Source organism: Pangasianodon hypophthalmus, chromosome 2, assembly GCF_027358585.1.
Source record: "Pangasianodon hypophthalmus isolate fPanHyp1 chromosome 2, fPanHyp1.pri, whole genome shotgun sequence".
Taxonomy (NCBI): domain Eukaryota; kingdom Metazoa; phylum Chordata; class Actinopteri; order Siluriformes; family Pangasiidae; genus Pangasianodon; species Pangasianodon hypophthalmus.
In genome coordinates this window covers 20,762,455-20,786,457 of record NC_069711.1, presented here as the reverse complement: position 1 = coordinate 20,786,457, position 24,003 = coordinate 20,762,455, and the positions used below count along the sequence as shown (strand labels likewise).

The 24,003-nt window shown below is 40.0% G+C and overlaps 1 protein-coding gene across 9 annotated transcripts in view; it reads right to left on the bottom strand.

Annotated features, from left to right (window-relative positions):
- Positions 1-3,509: 3,509 nt before the first annotated feature.
- The window catches only part of shroom2a (shroom family member 2a), a 47,577-nt gene continuing 27,083 nt past the window's right edge, over positions 3,510-24,003 (bottom strand). For 4 of the 9 annotated variants that reach the window (XM_053229524.1, XM_053229532.1, XM_053229536.1 and 1 more), the window contains exons 3-11: positions 17,688-17,789; positions 16,771-16,893; positions 14,141-16,649; positions 13,674-13,756; positions 8,310-8,882; positions 6,550-7,113; positions 5,852-6,041; positions 5,063-5,335; positions 3,510-4,701 (exon numbers count right to left, since the gene is read on the bottom strand). In XM_053229524.1, coding sequence (XP_053085499.1) covers positions 4,429-4,701; positions 5,063-5,335; positions 5,852-6,041; positions 6,550-7,113; positions 8,310-8,882; positions 13,674-13,756; positions 14,141-16,649; positions 16,771-16,893; positions 17,688-17,789 — 4,690 coding nt within the window. In that variant the 3' untranslated portion in view covers positions 3,510-4,428. Of the gene's footprint in view, positions 4,702-5,062; positions 5,336-5,851; positions 6,042-6,549; positions 7,114-8,309; positions 8,883-10,317; positions 10,363-13,673; positions 13,757-14,140; positions 16,650-16,770; positions 16,894-17,687; positions 17,790-20,246; positions 23,211-24,003 lie in introns of those variants that run through there. The other 5 variants (XM_034312234.2, XM_034312249.2, XM_053229539.1 and 2 more) reach the window with 5 other exon arrangements.

Sequence of the window (24,003 nt, the reverse complement as noted above, 5' to 3'; positions counted from 1 at the left end):
ACAGACCTGTCGCCCCCTTAGTGATTTTTGTTTTTTGCACCATTTTGTGTGCATGAAAATCACGGGAGTGATCTAGCCATGACATGGTCAAAAACTATGACGTGGTCAAAGTCAATGTGTTCACAGGCACGCTGAAAAACCAATGCCCTCACACACATTCACACACAACCAGAAGGAGGGTGTTTGATACAGCTCTGCTCTTCTATGGCAGAAAGAAAAAGAAGCATGGTTTGTTAGGTAGAGTTTTAGTTATTTCACTCCAATAAACAATAACGAGGCAAAAAGTGATGAATGAATGACTTAAAAGTATCAGTATCGATACTGGGATATTAGACTTGACCAACCGCTAGTTGGAAATATTTAACCTCATATTTGTAATGAACATGTAATGGACTTTGAAATAAATATAATTCTTACTAATTGATAGAGAAATAGTTGTAGTTGCTATTATATCATAATTTGTCTGCTAATGAAAACTAACTAAAACTAAAACCATTTTAGTAAACTAAGAATTTAGTTTTAGTAAATTAAGAATCACACACACACACACACATACATCTTGCACAGCTACTAACTTATCAGCTCTGCCAACTGTGGTGAAGGTGCCGCATGTGTTTTATCTCTAGTAAACAACCCACCACGACCACACTTTCCTCCCACAGCAGTTTTAAATCTAATCAAAGTAATAAACTTCATACAAATGCATTAACTAAGCAGACACTGTTTGGCTTAAAATGGATTTACAAGCAACAAAATACAGTATATGGTATGAACAATACTGCAGACATAGAGATTAATTCAGTCTGGGGAAATCAAATTTTATTGAATCATAGGGCCTGGTTTATGTTTCTGAACGTTAGTTTTCATTTTGAAACAAGTAGTCAACAAGTAAGCACAACTGTAATTTACTTATCACTAATCCAAAAACAACAAAAATGTGGTTTGTCTAAAGACTCTTAATAATCAAAGTACTGTTGTATGTATGTATATATACACTATATTGCCAAAAGTTTTGGGACGTCTGCCTTTCCATGCACGTGAACTTTAATGACATCCCATTCTTAATCCATAGGGTCTAATATGGAGTTGGCCCACCCTTTGCAGATATAACAGCTTCAACTCTTCTGGGAAGGCTCTCCACAAGGTTTAGGAGTGTGTTTATGGGAATTTTTGACCATTCTTCTAGAAGTGCATTTGTGAGGTCAGGCACTGATGTTGGTCAAGAAGGCCTGGCTCGCAGTCTCTGCTCTAATTCATCCCAAAGGTGTTCTATCAGGTTGAGGTCAGGACTCTGTGAGGCCAGTCAAGTTCCTCCACACCAAACTCGCTCATCCATGACTTTATGGACCTTGCTTTGTGCACTGGTGCACGGTCATGTTGGAAGAGGAAGGGGCCCGCTCCAAACTGTTCCCACAAGGTTGGGAGCATGAAATTGTCCAAAATGTCTTGGTATGCTGAAGCATTAAGAGTTCCTTTCACTGGAACTAAGTGGCCAAGCCCAACCCCTGAAAAACAACCCCACACCATAATCCCCCTCCACCAAAGTTTACACTTGGCACAATGCAGTCAGGCAAGTACCGTTCTCCTGGCAACCGCCAAATCCAGACTCGTCCATCAGATTGCCAGACAGAGAAGCGTGATTCGTCACTCCAGAGAACACGTCTCCACTGAGTCCAGTTGCGGCGTGCTTTATACCACTGCATCCAACGCTTTGCATTGCACTTGGTGATGTAAGGCTTGGATGCAGCTGCTCGGCCATGGAAACCCATTCCATGAAGCTCTCTATGCACTGTTCTTGAGCTAATCTGAAGGCCACACGAAGTTTGGAGGTCTGTAGCTATTGACTCTGCAGAAAGCTGCACTGTGAGCCTCAGCATGCACTGACCCCGCTCTGTGATTTTACGTGGCCTACCACTTCGTGGCTGAGTTGCTGTTGTTCCCAATTGCTTCCACTTTGTTATAATACCACTAACAGTTGACTGTGGAATATTTAGTAGTGAGGAAATTTCACAAATGGACTTGTACAGGTGGCGACCTATCACAGTACCACGCTTGAATTCACTGAGCTCCTGAGAGCGCCCCATTCTTTCACAAATGTTTGTAGAAGCAGTCTGCATGCCTAGGTGCTTGATTTTATACACCTGTGGACATGGAAGTGATTGGAACACCTGAATTCAATGATTTGGAGGGGTGTCCTAATACTTTTGGCAATATAGTGTATACATATATATATATACACACACACATACACACACACATATAAACATCCTATTCCAGATTTGATGATTGATAGAGAAGTAGTTGAAGTTGCTATTATATCATAAATTGTCTGATAATATGGTGTTACTGTATGATATTGTATTAGCTTCTGTTTAGTGTTATAGCAGCCTTGCTTTTTTCTGGTTGGATCAGTTATATGGATCAGGTATATGGCCACAACAATACTTCAAGCCCAGGGTCCCCCACCACCCTAAATTCAGCCCTGTCTAGCATCCATCTCAAACCCTGCATTACCTGCATGGATTCCTCCAGCAAGAAGCTATAAATCTTAAGCTTACATCACATGCACCTATCAAGCTACCTGCTAAAAGGACAAAGAAAGGGAAGGGCAACATGCTGATATCACTGCTTCCAAGTGCAATTACAAGAACTGCGTCAGTAGGGTTGAGCAATATGATGATGCAAAACTTATATCATGATAAATTTTCAGCAATACACATTTGAGATATCGCAGGTATTGCGATATCTTTTTCTAACATGTATTCATTTTCAGTAACAGTTGTACTGTAAGAATTTATTTTTCTCCTATTCATTCATCTTCAGTCAGCACTTCTGGTCAGTCACAGTGGATCTGGAGCATATCCCAGGAACACTGGTTGCGACCCTGTATGGGAAGTATCAGGTATCATGAGGTTTTTTTGCAATATCTCAAACATGTTATTAAAAAGGTTCATGGTACGATACACATGCCAGCTCATGTCATTCTTCCTAAACTGGTGCAATGCAAAGCTATGGCTGAGAGGAGGAAATAGGTTAAATAAAAAATAAAACACAATAGCTTGGTGTGAATAATCAATGTGATGCAGCTTGATATGAAACTGTCACTGCTGTCAGAGCTGCTATTACAGAAAATTAATCTACACCTTCTGACCAATCAGAGTTGAGAATTCATCAGCACTGTGGTATAAATACTACTAAACACCTTCCATTTGTTATACTATGCTGGAAGACTTATTTTATGGAATAACCCTATTTCAAATATTTCGCAAAAATATTTCTCTAAATACAAAAATATTTCTGATACCCAGCTCATAATGTATGTGGCAGTAAGTAGTAGAGATTGGACATGCATCTAGTTCATTAAGACACTTCCCAGTCATGTGAGAGACTGCTATTTAAACATCGTCATTAGATGAACACTATACCAGGGTATGGACTTGTGGCTTGAAAATGCCGAGCAAAAATTTTTATGCACTGTATAGAGCAAAAGCATCACTCAAGAGACAGCATTGAGCAAAAGGCAGTCAGTATTTTATAGACAAGCATTCAGTTCTCAGTGAGAATACTGGATTGCTCAGGCAGTCCCTCAAATACTTTACAAGAAGCAGGTATTGAGGTGGCTCTAATTCCAACATTACACTTTACTGTGTATGTACATTGCTTTTGAAAAATGCAAGCTAAATGTAAGCTAAAAGAATGTTTTCTGGCTAAGATCAAGTAAGTGAAAGAGTAAATACTAGCATATTCTAGTCTTATTTACAGATTTAAAAGTCTACAATAAATTACTAAAAACAAACTTGAAATTGTTTTAGACATGACAAGGGCAGGTACTGAAGTCATATGAAATAATGCAATCATGAAAATCATGAAAATCTCAAAACCAGCGTTTCACTGACATCAGACGGAAAGTTAAATATGGGAGAAGAGTTATGAATATAAGCTGTAAATTATCATGTTAGAGTCTTCTAGGTGTACGCTAGTGTCAGGGATGAGTGGAAAGTGGTTTGTACCATGTGGTCAAGGCAAATGTAACCATCTTCCACTGCCCACTAGTGGTCAAAAAGCAAAATTACAGAAACATTGGATACTGAGAGAGTAATGGGGACAAGGATGGGGTAATACATCAGATAAACAGTTTCATGGTCTTAACAAGTTATGGTAAGCGCTTTTAAAATTTCATTTCATCCAGTACAGCATAGTTTATAATCACAATAATCACACAGTATTGAACGGTAACGATGCAGCCCAAAGTTGGGTGTGGTTCTAAAACAGTCAAAAAGTGATACGGCTCTGTTCACAAAAGTTGAGCAAGAGCATTCTGAAAACACTGGCAGCATCAGGGTCTCAGCAATACCAGAGCCTGATTAGATCTGGCTTTGAAATATGGACACAGTGTCACTTTACAGTGTGAAATCCATTTGCCATTTCTCAGCAGTGTGACCTCTGATCCGGAGGCAAACTGTCCATCAGACACTTGAGCTGCTCCTCGCCGAGTTTGATCTTATCCTCCAGTTTGCGCTGTTCAATGATGAGGGCCGACTTCATCTTGACGAAGTGCTCGTAGTCGGCCAGGTTCTCCTCCTGCAAGTAGCTGGCCAGGATGTCGTAGACGACTCGTTCTCGCCGGTCCAGGTTGTCCTTCAACTCCTTGGCATCCTCGTGCTGCTGGATCAACAGCTTGCGCTTCTCCATCAACGTGCGCTGTAGAGGTAACAGAAGAATGATCAGGATGCTGTTAAGAGTTTCTAGTAGCAAAAACTTAACAAAAAGATATTAAAGTCTCTTCATCTTGAATATCTACTACAAGTCAGTCAATCAGAATATAACACTTGTATATATCACCTCGTACAGTATTCAGTTTATAGCCCTTTATGTAAGAAACCAAGCTGATAAATGTATGTATGTAATTCTGTGATGCTATGCAGTTCTTTTATGATGAATATCACTAGCAAACAGATGCCAATAAAGTTTTTCTAGTTTACTTCAGTTCAGATCTTTACATGATTCTAATTCTGAATAATCCATTGAGCTTGTCTCAGCTGTTCCGATGTTGTCTCCTCACCCTCTCCTCGAGTGGTGCGTCCTCCTCCAGGCTGTTAAGGGCGTTCTCTACACGTGCCAGTCGTCCAGACAGAGACAGCAGCAGGCTGACCACTTTGTCCAGGTCCCCGACAAACATGCGGAATTTCTCCAGCTCGTTGGGTTTGCAGACGGCCTGCACGGTGGCCTCTACCTCCTCGCCCAGAGCGTTGTTGTCCTGCATGTCCTCCTGCAGACTCTCTCGTGCCTCCCGCAGTACCTGCAGCTTCTTGCTCAGGCTCTCAATCAGCTCATGCTGCAAATGAAAACAGAGAAGTGTTGTGCGAACACAGTCAAAATCTCTTACTCCAGCTCTTGCTGAACCTTTCCTGTAACTTAAGTATGTAATCTTCATTTACTTGAAGAGATTTGCCAAGTCTGATTAGGAGAGAAAAAAAAAAAAAAAAAAAAAGGACATGCAGTGCCTTTGTAGTGAAGCAGTTCTTACACACCAGGGGCCAGCTCCAGAAAGCAGCATTTCTTTAGTCCAAATGTTCAAGATAATACAGCTACGTAATATTATAATCCTGTGCCTTAACTGTCAACAGTTTATTTGAATGAAAATTATAAAGTAAACACATTTAAGTGCCACGTTTCACCTGATCATTAAAAATACCACTAAGCACCTGCGTACATGACAAACTTTAATCTAATTTCAAATAAACAGAACCAGAGAATGTGTGTTAAACGTACAGTGAGATTTCCAGTTTGTGTTTGTTTTGATATAGTGTTGTGGTGAATCAGCTGACTGTGCACTATGAGCGAGCACTACCTTCTTGTTGGCGAGTTCAGTGTCGTTTTCCTCCTCCAGCTCCTCTTCTGATTCGAGCTCTACACTCTGCTCCTGCATGTCCTTCATTTTAATAAGTAGCTCTGCTTTGGGAGCTGATGTGCTGTAATAAGCTGAGCTGGTCACCAGAGCAGCTGTTACCGCTGCCGCCGCCATGCTGTCCTCCTCCCTCCTGAGAAAACGGTGACAGCTATCAGTACTGAACAATAAAACTGAAAAATTGTGTTGTCCAAAAAAACAATACAGAGAACGATTCACAACATTGTGTGTAAAAACATGCTTGTGTGCACTTAATAGGAGTAACAGAAATAATTTTTTAGTTTAATCATTAACACAAATCAAATTCAGAATTCTCCATCCAAAAGTATGAAACTGCCATTCTGCATTCAATCAGCAGGGGGCCACAGCTTTCATAACAGTACTGCCATGTACACACACAACCACACACATAGTAACTCTGGTGTAGGAGACAGAAACTACAAAAAACACACTAAAATACTCACTTAATAAAGCTATACTCTTAACCTTTAAGTATATTTCATTCTTATGAACCACCGAGAGTTCACTCTTCATGAACCTCTAGCCTATGTTTTATAACTGAGACTACACACATTACTGAACATTATACACACCACAGTGTATTCCAAAAAAAAAAAAAAGGTGTAAAACCATGGCCTGACCTCTCTTCAGAGCTGCGTGAGGAAGCCAGTTTGGGTGCAGCTCTCCTGCGTTGGTGCGCCTCCTCAACCAGCTGCTCTCCTTCTGGGAAAATCCCTTCCATCAGGTCCATAGTGGTCCTCCTCTTACTCTGGTCCAAAATGTCCGCCAAGGACTTATCTTTGTCTATGATGTCCCTGGCCAACACCTCTCTCTTCTCATCTTCCTCAGAGTGAGAGGAAGCGCTGAGGGTGCCTGAGGAGACCCCGTTAGTGCTCTGATCCACACAGGGGCCTTTCTGAGGCTCCTGAGGTCCTGAGACATCAGCATGAAGCTCTTGCTCCTTCTGAGGGCCCATGGCTTCATTTTCCTGCTCTCTCTGACGTGTGTATGTGCAAAATGGAGAGGAGGATTGGTCTGGGGCTCCCAGACTGGACAGAGACAAGACTGTGGGCTGTGAGCTGAGAGGTGTCTCGGTGCTTGGGTGAAGGTACTGTCGATTCTCTTTCTCTGTACTGCTTTCAGAGTGGACGATCTTGATAGGCACTTTTTTCACTGTGGTGCTATCGTCAATCACCTTGTCCATCCTAAAACAGAATAAAACAAAATACAATAAGAAATCAGACTGAGACAAAAAAAAAAGGCACTGAAAAGTGCAATGCTGTCTTGGAAGAACAGATGACTTTCTCAAAAAAATATATACTTCTCATGAGCAATACTCAAGATTAAAAATACACATTCACTATTTAGAAATGCAAGCGCAGAGAAATCAGCGCTGTTGCTGTAGAGTGAGCCTGTGCATAAACACTGTCTGATCCCCCACCAATTTTCTCCCTTGCCAGCTTGCCTGTTCCCACCCACTAGCTAGCTTTCCCCTAATCACATGACAGCAACAAACCAAGGAGGGTGAAGGCTAACATGCTTCCACTGACACACGTGAAGCCAACCTCTATCTTTTCAAACTTCTACTCATGCTCAGTCACAGTGTAGTAGAACACACGTGGAGGAAAGCACTATCTACCCTCTTCCTCATACTCAGGATCCATAAAAATACAGTGTGAGGTGCATCATTTAGTTTTGCTAAACAAACAAACAAAAAACTTCTTAATAATATCTCCACAATTTTTTTGTACAGAATTTTTTTTGTTTTACAATAAACAAAAAAAGGCAAGAATAAAAGGGAAAATGAAAACACAAAAATAGATTTTAACGTTTAATGCTACTTGTTACAATGAGTAACAATGGAATTACAAAAGCACAGACACCCAACAAGTCCAAAAATAAAAAGAATGATCACGTTAAGTATATTCTGATTCTGATATTTTATCTTCCTGCCTTCAAATGACAGGGTTTCTTCCCCATACCCAGTGTAATAGCACACTGCAACCTTTGGACTCCTCCCTGTGAAAGGAGTTCTGGGAACTCTCAGAAAGGCCTGTACAAAAATACTGCTGCTCATGAGGAAAAGAAGAAAAAAAAAAAAAAAAAAAAAAACAGAGACAGACAAAAAGCGAGACGGAGAAATTCTAAATGTGAGACATGCATGATGAACTAGCACAGACGTATGTGAATAAGTCTCTTGTACGAGACTGAGCACAACAAGAGCAGGGTCGTAATTAAATCACCGCTCTGAAGATCAGCATAGCTTCCAGTGATCGTTTGTAGAGTGCAGCTGAAACAGAAACCCAGCTGCGGCACGCCAGTGGAAAACCTTCATGAGCTCCAGGTCATCATCCCGCTGCATTAAGCAGTGTTGTTACTAAGATCTGGAGGAATGTCTTACCTTCCTGTGGCTTCATCCTGCTGGGAGACAGAGACAGGCGGCTTGTCAGTCAGTCTCTGGGGAGCAAAGTGAGGTGATGGTGAACGCTGCCGTTCCATGCTGGGTGGAGTCAGGTGGGCAGGAGGCTCTGGAGGAGGAGGAGGAGGAGGAGGAGGAGGGGGAGGAGGAAGGGGTAAGGTCTCTGGTTGAGTCTCCTCCTCTCTTTTTGGACCCGTGCTATGCTCCGGGTCCTTCCAGGATACTGGGGCGTGGATTGGCGTGTCTTTAGAAACGATGTCTTTAATGGGAGAGTGAGAGACACGGTTTCCACCCTGTGAGGTGAAGAGAGGAGCAGCGGCCTCGGGGCATTTGTATTTGTCCAGGCGTGTCAGAGGCCTGTTCTTTGCATTGGAAGAGAAATCAGTGAGGATGCTACGATCGGGGAAATGTTGAGAAGGACCAGCAGGGTTGGGTGGAGATTTACGAGTGGATGGTGGATCTGAGACGTTTCTCTCCAACTCTCCTCCTGTCAAAAGTGATGCTGGTTCTTGATTCGGCTTGGGCAATAAACCCTTGTATCCTCCGTCACTTAACCTGAGGGAAAATATGTATAGATATTTCAGTACATGTACACTGGCTATGTAAAAGCATATGAAAATCTGAAACTGTGAATGCGTTTGTCCTTTGTAATGCACAAAGCTTCACTGTGTGCTGCGTAAATCGATAGGAGAGCAGACATTTCTCCCACATTTCACCATCTCTCCATGGTAACTCCCAGGCTGGTTGTCATACCCCGCATATTTCTGTTCCCACAAGCCTGTCACAATCTGGGTAATGAATGTTCTTTCCCTGCAGCCACCGGCCAACAGAGCACTTTTCTCCACTCAGTCTCAATTGTTCTGGTTGTTTTTTTTATACTCTTTTTGCTGTCAGTGATTGTAGATTTATATGTCATGGTAGCAAAGAGGGACAGCGAGCCTCTTGTGGAGCTGTTTTATGCAGGAATCGTGGGTCACTGAGGGCCTTTTATAGAACATTTCAGAAATACAAAACATGCTTGGTAGAGACAGGAGCTATAGATGAACCAAGTATTTCTACAAAAGTAAAATTCTGATTCGTAATTTTAATTTTTATCATTTTTTTTTTTAAAAAAAGCAAAAACATTCAAACATTCACAAATTCAAGTAGTAAGAAAATATAGGGTGAAAGCACTTCCTAAAGAACCTTACTTTGCTTGATTTTAAGGGCTGAGTCTATTTTTGCTACACTAAAATATTTCTAATGTTCATCATTTGAAATATTACTCTAGCCTGACCACACAAACATGCCTGACCACAATTCACGTCCACATAGACAGTTCAAATACCTGTTAGGCACAAAGAAGCAGCAGCTGGACTTCGCAGGAAGAGACAAAGTGGAATTTTGACTGAAGAATAGAAAAGAGAGGAGGAAAAAAAACAAAGAGGAATATCCTGTGTCAGGACACAGAAAAAAAAAAAAAAAAACAAGACATGCAAAAACATGCACAGGCTGTGTGACTGATTAATAAAACAGATAAGTGATAGGCATGAACTACTACATTAAACAACACTCATGCTGTAAGAAGAGAAAGCCAGTTTTGACGTATGTGCAGAGTATAGATATAGATATAGATAGCATCCCCTGAGTTGGAGTCAAACATACATACAGAGTGGCAGAACAGACGACTTAATCTGTTATTTGTGTGTCATACATGTGCTGAGCAGAATAGGTGTATTTAATGTCTGCATGCATAGACATGCAGTGAGCCACCAATTAAGTGCTGACAGTCTATAATCACAGAGTGCACAAAGACAGGAACAATACTAACCAATCACAGTGCTGGTCACTAATTCTCACCAATTTCTGACATTACCAGCTTCCACGGTATTTGGCTATGATGAGAACTATTAAGCTTCTCTGTCACAGCTCAGTAAATTTACAGAACTTTTCTCTCAAACAAGCAAAAATCTCCAAAACAAAAACTCAATACCACAGAAAGAGCACTCACCATGCCTGTCTTATAGTACCGAAAGATCTGGCTGTCTGCAGTGACAGGTGCTTCCTGGAGCACTGTATCTCTAAACTCACCTGGGTGGGGCCGCTTGCAGCTTAACCCTGGTTTTACGCTAGCTTTTGTCATGCAAGTTAGGTTGTGGGACACAATAAAGTTAAGTGAAATGGGCTATTTAAACCAGATTCTTAACAGCTCTGAGTTTCACTTGAATGAGCTACCAGGTTTCACTTCAAATCTGTGAAATGAAGGGAAAAAAAAAAAAAAAAAAGCCCACAAAACAAAAATCTGATACACAAACCTGCATGCATATTCAAAAGTTTCTTTTAATACTAAAATGTAGGTTTTTCTAAAAAGATGATCACTAATGACATGTCTGTGTAATATCTGACTACGATATAAAAGGCTGCTGTTGGATCTAATGAGTTATACTAAACAGGCTTCTGTGAGCTTCAAAGCGACTTGCGGACAGCACGAACAGTAAACATGCGCTTCATAACACCTTAATTACAGGCAGGAGAAGACATGATAATTTTATAGGGTGCACTTTAACAAGCTTATGATGATGGATGTTTGGTTTAGTGGGCAACATGCTAATTAAAGTGAACCACCCCTTACTTTTACCCAAGGAGTATTCCGACAGACTATGCAGAAACAAAGACGGAGAAAGAAAAATACCTGCAAGGTCAATACTGTGATCAGAAAAAACAGCACACACAAGCAGAAATGTACCTTATACAGAGCAATTCAAACACATAAAATGGATTTTTTCTTTTTTTTTTTAATAACGTTATATAAAGCCAAAGATAACTACTTGTGTGGCAGCCTGGGACAACCTTATACGCTGTCAAGCTTTCTACTATATATAGTACTGAAAACTACAAATTTCCAGAAACTGAAATATGTCTCAGTAAGTAAAGTTCTAGCATTTTACCTGAAAAAAGTGACTGAAAACATTGCATTTAAAGATGCAATAAATAAATTCCTCTCATCAATAAATTCCTATCATCAGTTACATGAATCAATATTCCACTTGTGGAAAACAGGCATATCAGACAAGGGGATCTAATCAATGAACCTCTGCCTTTGCAACCTTGGAAATTTCCTCCTAAACAAATTTAAATGAAGACGGCTTTAAGGAAATGCAGATCACATTTGTGTGGAGTGAAACTAGCCTTCAGAAAATAAAGCAAAAGTGTGACATCCAGCTTGGACTTACTCTGTTCTGTGCATGGTTAATGCATTACCACAGCACAGTATCACACACAAAAGCCTTTTATTCCTTACACGGTCTCACATGGTTTTGATATCCACATGGCTCTGTATGACGTTTTAAGCATCAGATTACACCATCATATTACACATTAGGAGCTTTGCAGTTTGGTATGAAATAAATGCTCAGTTGCAGATGTGTACGCTTTAAAAACAGGGAGATATTAGCCACTGAAACTCTCAGTTACTTCACAGTATGGTAATGCTGACATCTAACTGTCTTATAAACCTCAGCTACAACCTTCTGCAATATGATGATTGCTTTAAGACAATACCTTAGAATATCGCAATCCATTCACTACATAAATATGGGACATTTCAGAGAGAAATCTACATGTTGATCATAGTACCTCAGATGACTACTGCGTGTGTTAAGTTCACCTGTTGAACTATATATACAGCATGAGATTTCACAGTCTTATGTCATATATACTGCCCTTGAGAACATGTACATTGTAGAATCGGGGAGCTTACAACAGCATATCATTGTACACAGCTGTACAGTATAACGAAAGAAAGGTCAACTCAATTTGACAATACAGTGCGGTCTCTCAGAGGATGAATAAAATAGAGTACAGAGGAAAGAAATGCTATTCCCAGTGATGATTGCATAAATGCTGTAATTATTTTTCTTTAACATGACTTCATGTTTTTACTGGTCATGTGAAATGATGTTCTTTTTGGCATTTTTGGAATTAACCAATTCAGGCACTCAAATGCCTACAGCTCAAAGTCATGTCCTCATCAAACAAACCCCAGGCACTGAGGATGGCTGTGTTGTCACAGTTAGGTCATAGCTATACTGTAGTCACTCCTGTGAGGTCGCCAAAGGGGCCGCTGTGTGGTCTAACAGCATACTAGTGGCTTTGTTTTACTAAGACAGTTTTAGCCAAAGGTACTTGACTAAGCAAAACTATATGTAAAGAATAAAACTGAGTGTTATTTAAAAACACTGATTAGAAAATACGTATTTGCAATTGCATTTCCTGTGTACATAATTTAAAATACATAATCCAAAGACATAATTCAAATTCGGCAGCAAAACATATATTAAAATTGCATTCTCATGAACAACACAAAACGGCAATGCCGAGTTTGAAATTTTATTTTCAGTGGGTGTCTGTCATATTGAAAAAGCAAAAGCAATCCTTACATTTGTGTTTGCACTTTCTCTTCCTCACGCTCCAACTCGCCCAAAAATATAACACAAATGCAACCTTATTTGCGTTTGCATTTTCACCGTATGCGAGATACATCAATCAAACATTATGGACGAGATTTTTGGAGGAAATTAATTTCTATCAATAATGTACTTTGAGAAACAGAAAGACCTCTGGCCTGAAGACCTGTGGCACAAAATTTAAATTAACAGCTTTACCTCTGTTACAAAGCACTGACACTGGAGACTCCTTCCATAAATGTTTAAAAAAAAAAAAAATAAATAAATAAATAAAAAATTCATATTATTAATTATTAATTATAATTATTAATCATATTAATAATTATACTTTTATATTTGATAAATGACAACACAAGGTTTGATTTGTCCCTGTGAATTAGCTGTTACTATAGAAACAATAATATATTAGAACAGGCGCATTAATATAAACATGTGATTTTGATCGCAGCTGGCACTACTGTCAGAGCTGCTGTTATAGAAAAACTAAATCAACACCTTCTGAGCAATCAGAATTAAAAAATTAGCAGCAAACAAAATTTGTTCTGAATTTGCTAATAGTTCTTTTGGAGAATTAGGTAAATTGCTTTATGCCAAGTTTAACAAAACTGTTTCAAAACCTTTATTATGTATTTCAAGCAGCTCGTGTTGAATTTCTTGTAGCTGCCTTTTTGTAAAACTCTACTCTTCCAGTCTCACTCAAAGATAAATGAAATGATGGTTCCAACAGATGCATATTTCATCAGAGTCAATAAGTGTGAAAGGTTTAGTCTGACTAAAATATAAGGTTTAAAAATATTTACTACTGTCTACTGAGACCTTTCATAAAACAACCATAAAGCACAAGTTATCTGTAATAGTAGGAGGGTTATATTTTTGTTTGCAGAAAAACATGTTTACCCACCTCGATGTAGAGTTGTCATGATCAGAGAGTTTTCTCTCAGGTGGACAGTACTCAGCTGACTTCCTTCCTTCCACTGGGATGTTCTGAAGAGAATACAGTATATACACCTTTTAATATTCTAAGGCATGTATCAATGCAAGCTCTTGTCTTGTGTCAAACAATGGAATGGTTTTACTGTTTCAAAGTGAGATTAACTTCAGTATATACTGGGTGACTTCCTTGACACTTGCTACTTTTCTGGTCTGAGGGCGTGACTTTTTATTTAGACATGGCTTAATGTTTGACTAAGGCCCTGCCTTTATTCTCATAATAGTCATTCAGCCACCCTGTCTAAACAGCATTAAAAGCAAACAAGCTTTCTAAAAGGGCAAAACAGAGATAAATCTACAATTATGCAATACACAACCCTAAGGCATGGGTATCAGATAAAACATAGTTTTTGGAAATGCGAAAAGGAAAATACTAACCTGACCATAGAAGTCCTCTGAGGGAGAGGAGCGTGACCTTTCATGGAAATAGGAGGGCTTACGTCGCTCATCCACTGCTGGATCGAGGATGTTATCAGCTGAGTGGTACCTTCCAGATGTCCTGGGATCCGCTTTTTTCTGTGTGCTCCATGTGGCCTCATACTCTGCAAAAGTGCCCAGTCTCTGTGAGGAATTTGGGCCACTATGTGTTGCCTTGCTATCACTATTGTTCTTGGTGATATCACTTTGCCCAGTCTGAGGCAATTCTCCAGGTTTGTCCAATCTGGAGTCTTCAGATATTTGCAGATTTTGCTTCAACATGGGTTTGCGATAAGTGGGTTTTCCTGTTGCCTCAAAAACTTTACGTCTGTTGGCTAAAGATAGGTCATTATCTTGTGGAGCTGGCTCCTCATCAACACCAACCTCGTTAATTTTTTCAGGCTCAGAGTAAGACCGTACTTTCTTCTCTACTGGAAAACGTTTTCGGCCACATATACGGGGCACATGGTTTGTACCTGAAGCAGGTTTACTTGATGGGACCTCGGAGACACTTGGCAGAGATGGTGTATCCTTGCGAGAAGTGGACAGAACTTCAGCTCCTGGGTGCTCTAGGAGAACTGGCTCCAAGTCCCTCCTCCTGAAGGAAGTAGCTTTAAGGACTCGAGCTTGGGCCTCCTTCAGATGATCTTTATAGGCACTAGTGAAGGAACCATCAGAGGAAGGTGAAGAGATGTCTGTGGATTTCCAAACTGAAGGCTCTTCTTCAGGATCAGTTGACCCACTCAAGACTGCTGCACTTCGACTCTTCTGAAGCTGAGCTCTCCTCATCTGGATCTCATTTCGCAATGTGGTGGCAAAACGGTCACTACGTCGAACCTGCCTGCCATTCTGGGGATCAACCAATTCCTGTTGTCCATCACCACTACCCATTTCACTTTGTACGTCAACCAATCTACTGCTATCATGTGATAGAGAGTGCAGCATAGGGGTTTTCTGGGGGCATACTATGGTCTCATTTTTAGATGGTAAATGTTCTTTGGAGGATTCTCCCAATCTGTAAGATTCAGAGATCTTTCCCTGCTCATAGTGCTTGATGAAATGGCTATCTGAATTTGTCACAGTGTTTTGCTTCTGGAGTCCTCTGACCTCCAAAGCTTTAGTTGTTGTATCATCAAAAGACGACCTATTAACTGCTGTGTACACCCGATGCTGGCTGTCAACCTGTCTGTAATATCCATTGCTGTCTTTGTTATTTGGGTGCTGCAGTACCTGAGGTGTGGTGAACCTGTCCTTGAGCTGTCCTTGAGAGCTTATGGAAGTTCTATCACCTCCACTTTGGGTGATTTCCATCAGAGAATTAGCATTCCTGTCCTCCGCGTGCAATAAAGAGGCCTGGGACCCTCCCTGAGAGGGTTGTCGAGATGTGACACAGTAATACCTGTTGGAATTTTGACTGTCAGGGTTTTGGTCAATAGCAGTGCTGGACAGCGATGCAACCTGCCGTCTGATCTGGTTATGGCTATAGTGTGGAGCATGGTTGTTGGTGGGTAACTCTTGCATGCTGCTATAGCAACTCTGAGACTTGCCTGTAGACGGGGTCCTGGGCGGTGCATGAAAAGTGCTCTCATCACTGTACTGACGTTGATGGTAGGCCACGCGAGTGTAGGACTGATCAGTGCTAGATGGTGAGTATTTCTTGTTTGAGTTTGGAAGGGGAGTTTGTTGACTATAGCTATCACCTGCAATATATGGATTAATCGTGCCAATTTTAAGTTGTGGGTTGTAGTTTTGACACGTTTCAAGGCCTGACTCAGTTGCACGGTAAATCCTTTGATTACTTTCAGACATCTCTGTTGCTGTCTTTAATCCTTTGCCCTGGATCTTTGACTGGGTATGAATCCCAGGATTCTCAGGGTAGCTGGAGACCAGACCCTTTTCATGAATCTTGGTCACAGCAAAACTATCACTGCGTGTTGGTGGTGCAGGCGGTGGAGGTGATGGGGCCATAGCCTTCTTCATATCAGGAACATGCCAAACAGGCGCAATGCTGGACCTTCCAGAAGCAGAATGTCGGTAGCCTGGCTGCTCCTCTGTTCTTGGGCTTTCTCGGCCACTGCTTACTGAAGGTGGCTGTAGATAACCAATTCGGTCATCCTGTCGGATCCCTTCACTTAGGGTTTGGCTGTGTCTGCCACTGCTAGGCCGACTTCCTGAGTCCGACTGGTTAACTTTATACAGCATATTCTCTGTAGAAGCTGCGTTGCTTCTGGACAGCGTATAATCAGGTGTCCCTGAGCTGGTTGAAAAGGAGCTATAGGCAGAATCTCTTTTTCCACCCACTAAATGTTCAACACTGTTGCTGTTAGATTTGTTGGGAGACAGGCGTCCAGGTGGATAGGGGTAAGAGCCGTGTTCTAAACTATCCATACTGCCCAAGGAGCTGAATTGGTCTGACACTCTGCGCAAATTAGGCTGGTCCCAACCAGTAGTGAGGTCGGAGGAGAATGAACTAAGGAAATAAGCATATATTTTAGAATGCACTGACACTGAAGGATTGCATAAAATAACAGTGGAAGAAAACTACTTGATTTAAGAGTGGTATAATGATATGTTTAAACAGTGTTCTTTACCTTGCATCATATCTTGTTTGCCAGACTGGCGAGGGTGTGGACTGTGTTTTGGCAGAGTCTGATTGGTTCTCATTGAATTTGGTGGAATGCCAGGAGTGAGGCCTGCTCATGGGTTCATTTTTCCTGAAAGAAGAGGGACCGAGAAGGGAGAGAGAGAAAGAGATCAGTGAGGAAAATGCTTTACAAAGCAAAGCATCTACATGCAACTACATAACTGCTGCAACAAAGAGTCACAATAAAACCAACCTTCATGATCATAACTGTGTTGTTATATGAAGCTGAGGTGGAAAATACAAAACTGCTACCTATCTGCATACACATCTTTCTAAATGTATGACAAAAAGTGCTGAATTGACAAAAATAAAGTTTACTCATGCACCAACCATGCATCAGAGCATGATACATTATATATATATATATATATATATATATATATATATATATATATATATATATATATATATATATATATATATATACACACATACATACACATACACACACATATAAACAAACTAAAAAATGATTATGTAAAAATATTAACTGCATTAAAACATACCCCTTGAAATGGTTCTTTCTGCAAAGCATGCAGGGGAAAAGTCAACAGGCATATATTACATTAGTGTGATAAAACCTATCATCAAATGAACTGATCTTGAACAAAGAACCACATAACTAAAACACAATTCATGATATTAAAAACATTTTTTTTCTACAGGAAACCCAAAGGAAAGACTACAAACTACCACACAGAACAACAATGAAAGCTATTGCAAACCTTATGAATTGTTGCAATTAGGATTTTTGAAGGATGACAAACACAACATGAGAAGAAATGAAGTCATGGAGCAGATCTGGAATGAATGGGATGGCACAGGAAAAGGGTGGATTGGCTGGTGGTCACATCAATACTATACCTCATTGAACTTCGCAAAATCTTCGTTAGAAAGCTCCGGGCCACATGAACGTCACTCTCTGACGGCATTTTCTGTGCTACAATATCCACCATTTTCATCCTCCTGAAGGGGGTTAGAGGGAGGGGGACACACAGACTGAATCTCTGACCTCAATGGAGACTGATGGACAGGAACTCTAGTGCTATTCTCTTCAGCAAAACAGACTGGCTCAGAGAATAAAAGCACGGCAGTATAAACTAGTTCTATGGACAATCAACACAAAAAAGGGTAAGTGCAAAATGTGTTAAATGTAGTACTTCCAACCATATTGGAATTTAAATGTCTTACTGTGCCTCTGTAACTAGTATGAATGAAGAAGTAGGTAAGGAGCAATGAATTCAGACTTCAGCCATACAGTTCCAGAGGGAATCCAGCATGGATGGGGGTTCAGGGGCCTAAAACTGTTCACAGCACCAGATCAGCCACTCTCTAGCTCCCCATAAAGTGCCTTGGCCTTGAGGCTGATCTGTGCTCTATGAATTCTTATGGATGGGACATGGAAAACTGGCAGGTATTATAGAAGCCTGGAGACATCTTGTGGTGAAAAAATTAATGCACGATATGTTGCTATACAGACTATAATGATTTTATGTAGATTATAAATGTACGCAAAGGAAATACTTGCAGTCAATTTTATTCAGTAGCTAATACCTATTTATCTTTCATCTTCATCAAAACATGAGGATTATATGATCAATTCTGATCAATTAGAGTCATGTGTTCAGCAGTGCTGCAGTATAGATTTTATATTGCACATGCAATGTACGAAATGAAAACTAACCAGTCTGCATGATGGGAGTGAACTAAAATGATCATGCCACATAGAATACACCAGACTCTAGAGTACATGTTTTCTGCTTGCTATGCAACCATGAACATAATGCAGAATTCATGATGTTATGATAGGAATAACGCTTCTGACAATTGTTTTATGCAAATTCTATCCAGGATGTTGACACGGACCTGCACAAAGTCAAGCAGTTACAAAGTTATATATCTATACGTGCCTGCGTTTTAAGCCTTAAACAATATACCCATATTTATCTGTAAAACTATGCAATTGAAGGAGCATACATGTGTTGCAATATTTACTAATTTTACTATCAAGTTCTCACAGTAATCCTTAGAAAAACTGAATTCTCTCTGTAGTGCCCATAATAATTTTTGAAGCACCTAAATGTATGTGCATATCATCAGCTTATTTTGCATAATGTTACACATGCCAAGATAAGGCTTTTATGAAATAGCAGTCCTGTGTAACCACTTAGACTGAGCTACTCCATTAATGTGTCTTATACACAATCTTAAATGTTCTGAAAAGCATATGCTTTATATATTATGGAATTAAAAGGCTGAATGAAAAGTTAGACATAACACATACTGTATGTCATGTCAAATTTATACTTACTCCTTTTTTTTTTTTTATTCTCAAGGCAAACTTTCATGAATTCCAAGGAAGGCATAACAAGGAACACATGAATCAGTGGTAAAAGTAGTAACTTACTATTTGACTGAAATGTTAAAGTTAGTCCTTGAGGGACTTGGTTAAGTAATAAAACTACAGAGGACAAGGCCACAGGCTGTAAAACGCTTACTTTGCTTTCAGTGACTTTGAGCCAATTTGAATGAAAATTCCTCTACAATTTAGCTCATTGTTTAACACTAAAAATTCCACTTACACTTGGCCAGCGAGCTTGCCTCATATCTTATCAGTCTACTATTAGATATCTGACTTTGTGACTTAACTCTGTTTCAGGTATGTTAAAATACCTTAAGACAAACCTCCCTGACTACTTTAACGAGATAATTATGTTTCATGTAACAAAGATTCCAAAACAGATTAATACACGACAAATTAATGAAAGAGAGATCCAAATGTCCAAAGGGAACAGCTTCTCCTGCTGTTCTGTTTCACAGTGCAATGCTTCAAGTGCCTGTGCACTAGCCACACATGGCGCCAGCCATTCAGATGCTAATGTGGCTGCCATTGTCAGGGCTACAGCTGGTCCAGCGTAGATATGCCAGTGGACTGGATCAGCAGAGCCCAGGCAGAATGGAGGCCAGGGAGGGGGGCTAGCAAAGGAAAGTCCCATTGCACTTTTTTTTTCAGAGACATGTTCAAAAACAAACAAATCAATGAAAAGCCTACAACCAATCCGACTCTTTCGTACAAACAATTCAGAAAGCTATCTGGCAGTCAGAGGTGAAAAGCTCTAAACTCACAAAAAAATAAAATAAAATTGCAGGAAATAAAAAAAAAAAAAGGCTTTTCATCTATCAGCTCAGATGATCAAACATTTTCTTATGTAGGTCAAGGCTTTGAAAATCAGATCAAGACACACATGCAACAGGTTGCACGATTTAACAAGCACTCCCCCACTCATTCACTTATGAGGAAAGAGAGCTGTACCATTTCATAAAAGGTTACGCCAAACAGATGGCTACATAAAAAGTCATGACAGGTATGAGACAAAATGATGTTGTAGCAAACAAGAGGAGCTAATAAGTCTCTATACTCACCAGGCAGACCCCTCAAGGCAAGAAGGAGACACACACAAAAAAAAATCCCTAATCAAGCTTCCCAGAAAAGCAAATCTGATTCCGGGTTTGCTCCATTTGACTCCTCAGGCACTGCATTCCACATTCACATCAAAGACCGGGTAGGACAATAGTTGACCAGTCCCTAGTGAGAGAGGGAGTCTTTTCAAACATCTACAGCTTCCATAAAAAAAGAAAGAAAAAGAAGCTGGTCATGAAGCCCTTTTACACATCTGGAGCCTAAATCTAGATGTTTTGAAGTATGTTTCCACACTTCAGCCAGGTTAGATCTCCACTCGCACTGTGGTGGTTTTTACTCCACACAGGATTTGGGGAGGGGGCTATTGTAATAGCCAGTCCCCTTTAAGTAATCTAGCAGCCTCCAGTCTCTCCATTGGCCCAAGGATGGTATGTTAATGAGCAGTTGAGAGGGTTGAACATGTCGGACCATACCCTGTTGAGCTGCAACCCTACGTGTCTTCCATTACCATGGCAACATGGTGATTTCTGCAGGGTGCACTTGTTTCTTAAACAAAGAGTGCACAACAGCTGTCAGAAGATTTGAATACTAATAGACTGAACATTAAACCTATGATAAAGGGGTACCTTATAAAGTTGATAAATGTATAAACGTTCTAAAAGCGAAAGTTTTCCGTGGGCTACTTGACACCAGAGCTACCCTCTTCATTCTTGCGTGGGGCGCCTCTTTCTGGCGGCAGCAGACTTCACCAAACATGCCCCCTGACCTCAACCCCTCCAGATGGATCAAGTGACTTTGCTGTGTCAGACTGGATGTCTCAGGCTCTGACATGGGCCATCTGGTATTAACAGCAGGTTAGAACCTCAGACAAACCTACAAAGCTGCTCTTTTACACTAACGCACGCTGTACAGAACCTGTAAGAGCAGGTGAAGACGAAGAGGAGGGCATAAGGTAAACTGTGATCAGGGCTTGACCTACACAGTTTAGGGCTTGGTTAAAAACCTGTCCTCTTGTCTACACAAGAGGTCTGGTGACAGCCAAGATGATTACAAATTATTACAGCATACACCTGATGGGCAGGTTTTAAAAAAAATCCTTCAAAATGCTGCACATTGAAGTGACATGCATTACAGATTGGGGGCATTATGTATGGAATAATACGCAATAGGACGTTGCTGTTATAAGAAGTTGATTTAATAAGTTATAAGAATGAAAGTGATTATTCGCATATAACAGCCTATCACAAAGTGTTTCATTCCTCTTATATGACAGCAATTTCCCCAAGGTATATTTCTCTTCATTATAGAATGACATAATACGTTTATTGTTTTATAGCTATATTTAATGCTGTGCATCATTTACATTTCAATGGTTTCTGTTATCAACTGCGTTCGCAACATTCCCTCACCAGCCCCTCTTTTTTTTTTGAGGTTAATAAGAAGGTTTTCCTTATAAAAAAAATAAATAAAAAAAAAATCACCAAACCAAATATTAAACATTTTCCTTTGTTAAATAACCAAGGTAGCAACAAGGGAGGGCCAAGGCTAACACGTGTCAGAGCTGTGATGTTATAGAAAATGAATCAATACCTCTTTCAAATGAGAATCAGAAATGAGACTTCAACAGTGCTGTGGTAAACAATGGATAATGCCATTTATATTTTGTTGCTTCAAAAAGATAAAGCAGACTGACACGGTTTGAAACAAGAAGTCAGAACTTTTGCTTGAGGAGCTGGTAAAAACTAGTGATAAATAAGAAAGCAACTTTAAAAAACACTGCTAGTGCTGTTCCCAATGAAACGACTGTATCTGATAAGGATAGTGGGTGCACATTTAATTGCCTTTGCTCAATAAGCAGGTGGAAATAGTAAAAAGTCATTAATGGTAACACTAGATATCAAGCCTGAAAAACGATGCTCAGAATACTGAGCTATATAGCATTCAGCCATTTACCTAGTTTTTTCATGGCCGACACAAAGGCTTTTTTCAGTAAGCACCTGAATCAGACCTCTGATATAAGACTGAGAGAGGCCAAGCGTATGCTGCCCATAATGACCAACACATTCCTGGACTGCATGTCATACCAAGCGTTGAGTTCGTGGCTGTACACTTGGCTGGTTCCGTCTGTTCGGAAAACTGGAGCTCTTCTGTTTATAACGTTATACATGACATAGCTTCAACGTCACTACTCACATACACTCTTCCTTGTTCTTGTTTCATGAACAATTTACAATACCTTACAATCTACAATACCTTAATTTATAAGTGAAACGTATGTCTGCTTGGCACTGTGCTTAATTTTTTTTATATGAAGAATATAATGTATTCACAGAGTCAATGAAAACATGCCCTCACTGAACTTATCTGGCTGACAAATAATACCTTTACATGTCAAAAGGTTCTTTTAGCATGACCTTATTTTGCAGCTCCGACACCCTTATGAAATTTTTGGCCTAACATAAGAAGTAGGCTTATCATGAGGCTGTGTATGTGAAATGTCAGAGATGGGTCCTTAAGCCTTTGAAATGTACTGACCGAGCCAAGTACAGGCAGACAAATCCCTCATCACGTCTTCCCTATGCTCTGTTCACACAACAGCTGTCATGGGAAGAGAACAAAAGCATGGATGGATCCCAGTATCACAGCACTATGAGAAGGTGAAATGGGTTCATACTCACTTATCAATCATTGAACCCTTAGAATGCGCAAGACAAATTTCAGTAGAAAGTGACTCTTTCTGCTACACCTGCTACTAGTTATTGCTTCACTAAATGTCTATAGCTTTTAGGGTCAGAAGCTGCCTGAGTCAGGTGTAATTATCCCCATTAGATTAGACTGGTTGTAATTATCCCTGCTTGATTCTTGTGAAAACAGCTTTTTTCTTTAAAAATGGCTCTAACTCACCTTGTTGACGGAAAACACCTTAGTTCGTTTAAGGGATGCTTTTAGCATTTAATCATTAGCAACACATAGTAGCACTGGCCCGTAATATGAAATAAAGTTTTAGAAATTATATAAAGTTATATATATATATATATATATATATAATTCAAATGAAAAAGAGAGTTTGACTTGGAGTCATCCTCTTCTCAATGAACAGACACGAGCACACCTGCTTTGATTAGCACGCTTAGCTTATGGCACAGAAGAGCTTTGCTGGATATAATTGGATTGTAAACTCTACACTGACATTATGCCTATCAATAGGAATAATGTATAATTCCTTTTGAAAGGCATAATGTCAGTGTAGAGTTCATAGGTAGAGACAGAAAACAGAGCAGTCATGATGGACTACAGCTCAACTTCACAACGAGCGTTACTCTATCAGACAACAAAACTTGGACAAAACAATTGGTGTATAGGTGACGGCTAAATAAGTAACACACTGCATTTACACTCGCTCTATTACGGGTTATAATAATATCCAGTAACAGTAACAGGTTAATATAATCAATGAATAAAACACAGCTATGTGCTGCTGGGGTGGCGTGATGCAGCTCAGTATGAAGCAGTGGGGCGGTACAACCCTGAAGCTTTCCAATAGCAGGACACAATTTTTTTTTATTGCTCTTACACCATTTTGTCTTCTTATAGCAAACTGTCAGCAAAACCATTTGTAATGAATTAATGAACAACATGCCATATTTTTAATTGTTTATAGTTCCACTTAATGCTGAGGAACAAGTTAGCTCTTGTTATCACTTGCATTGTAGCAGCTATAAACAGTTGTTCTCTCATCCGCCTCTCTTTTTCTATTAA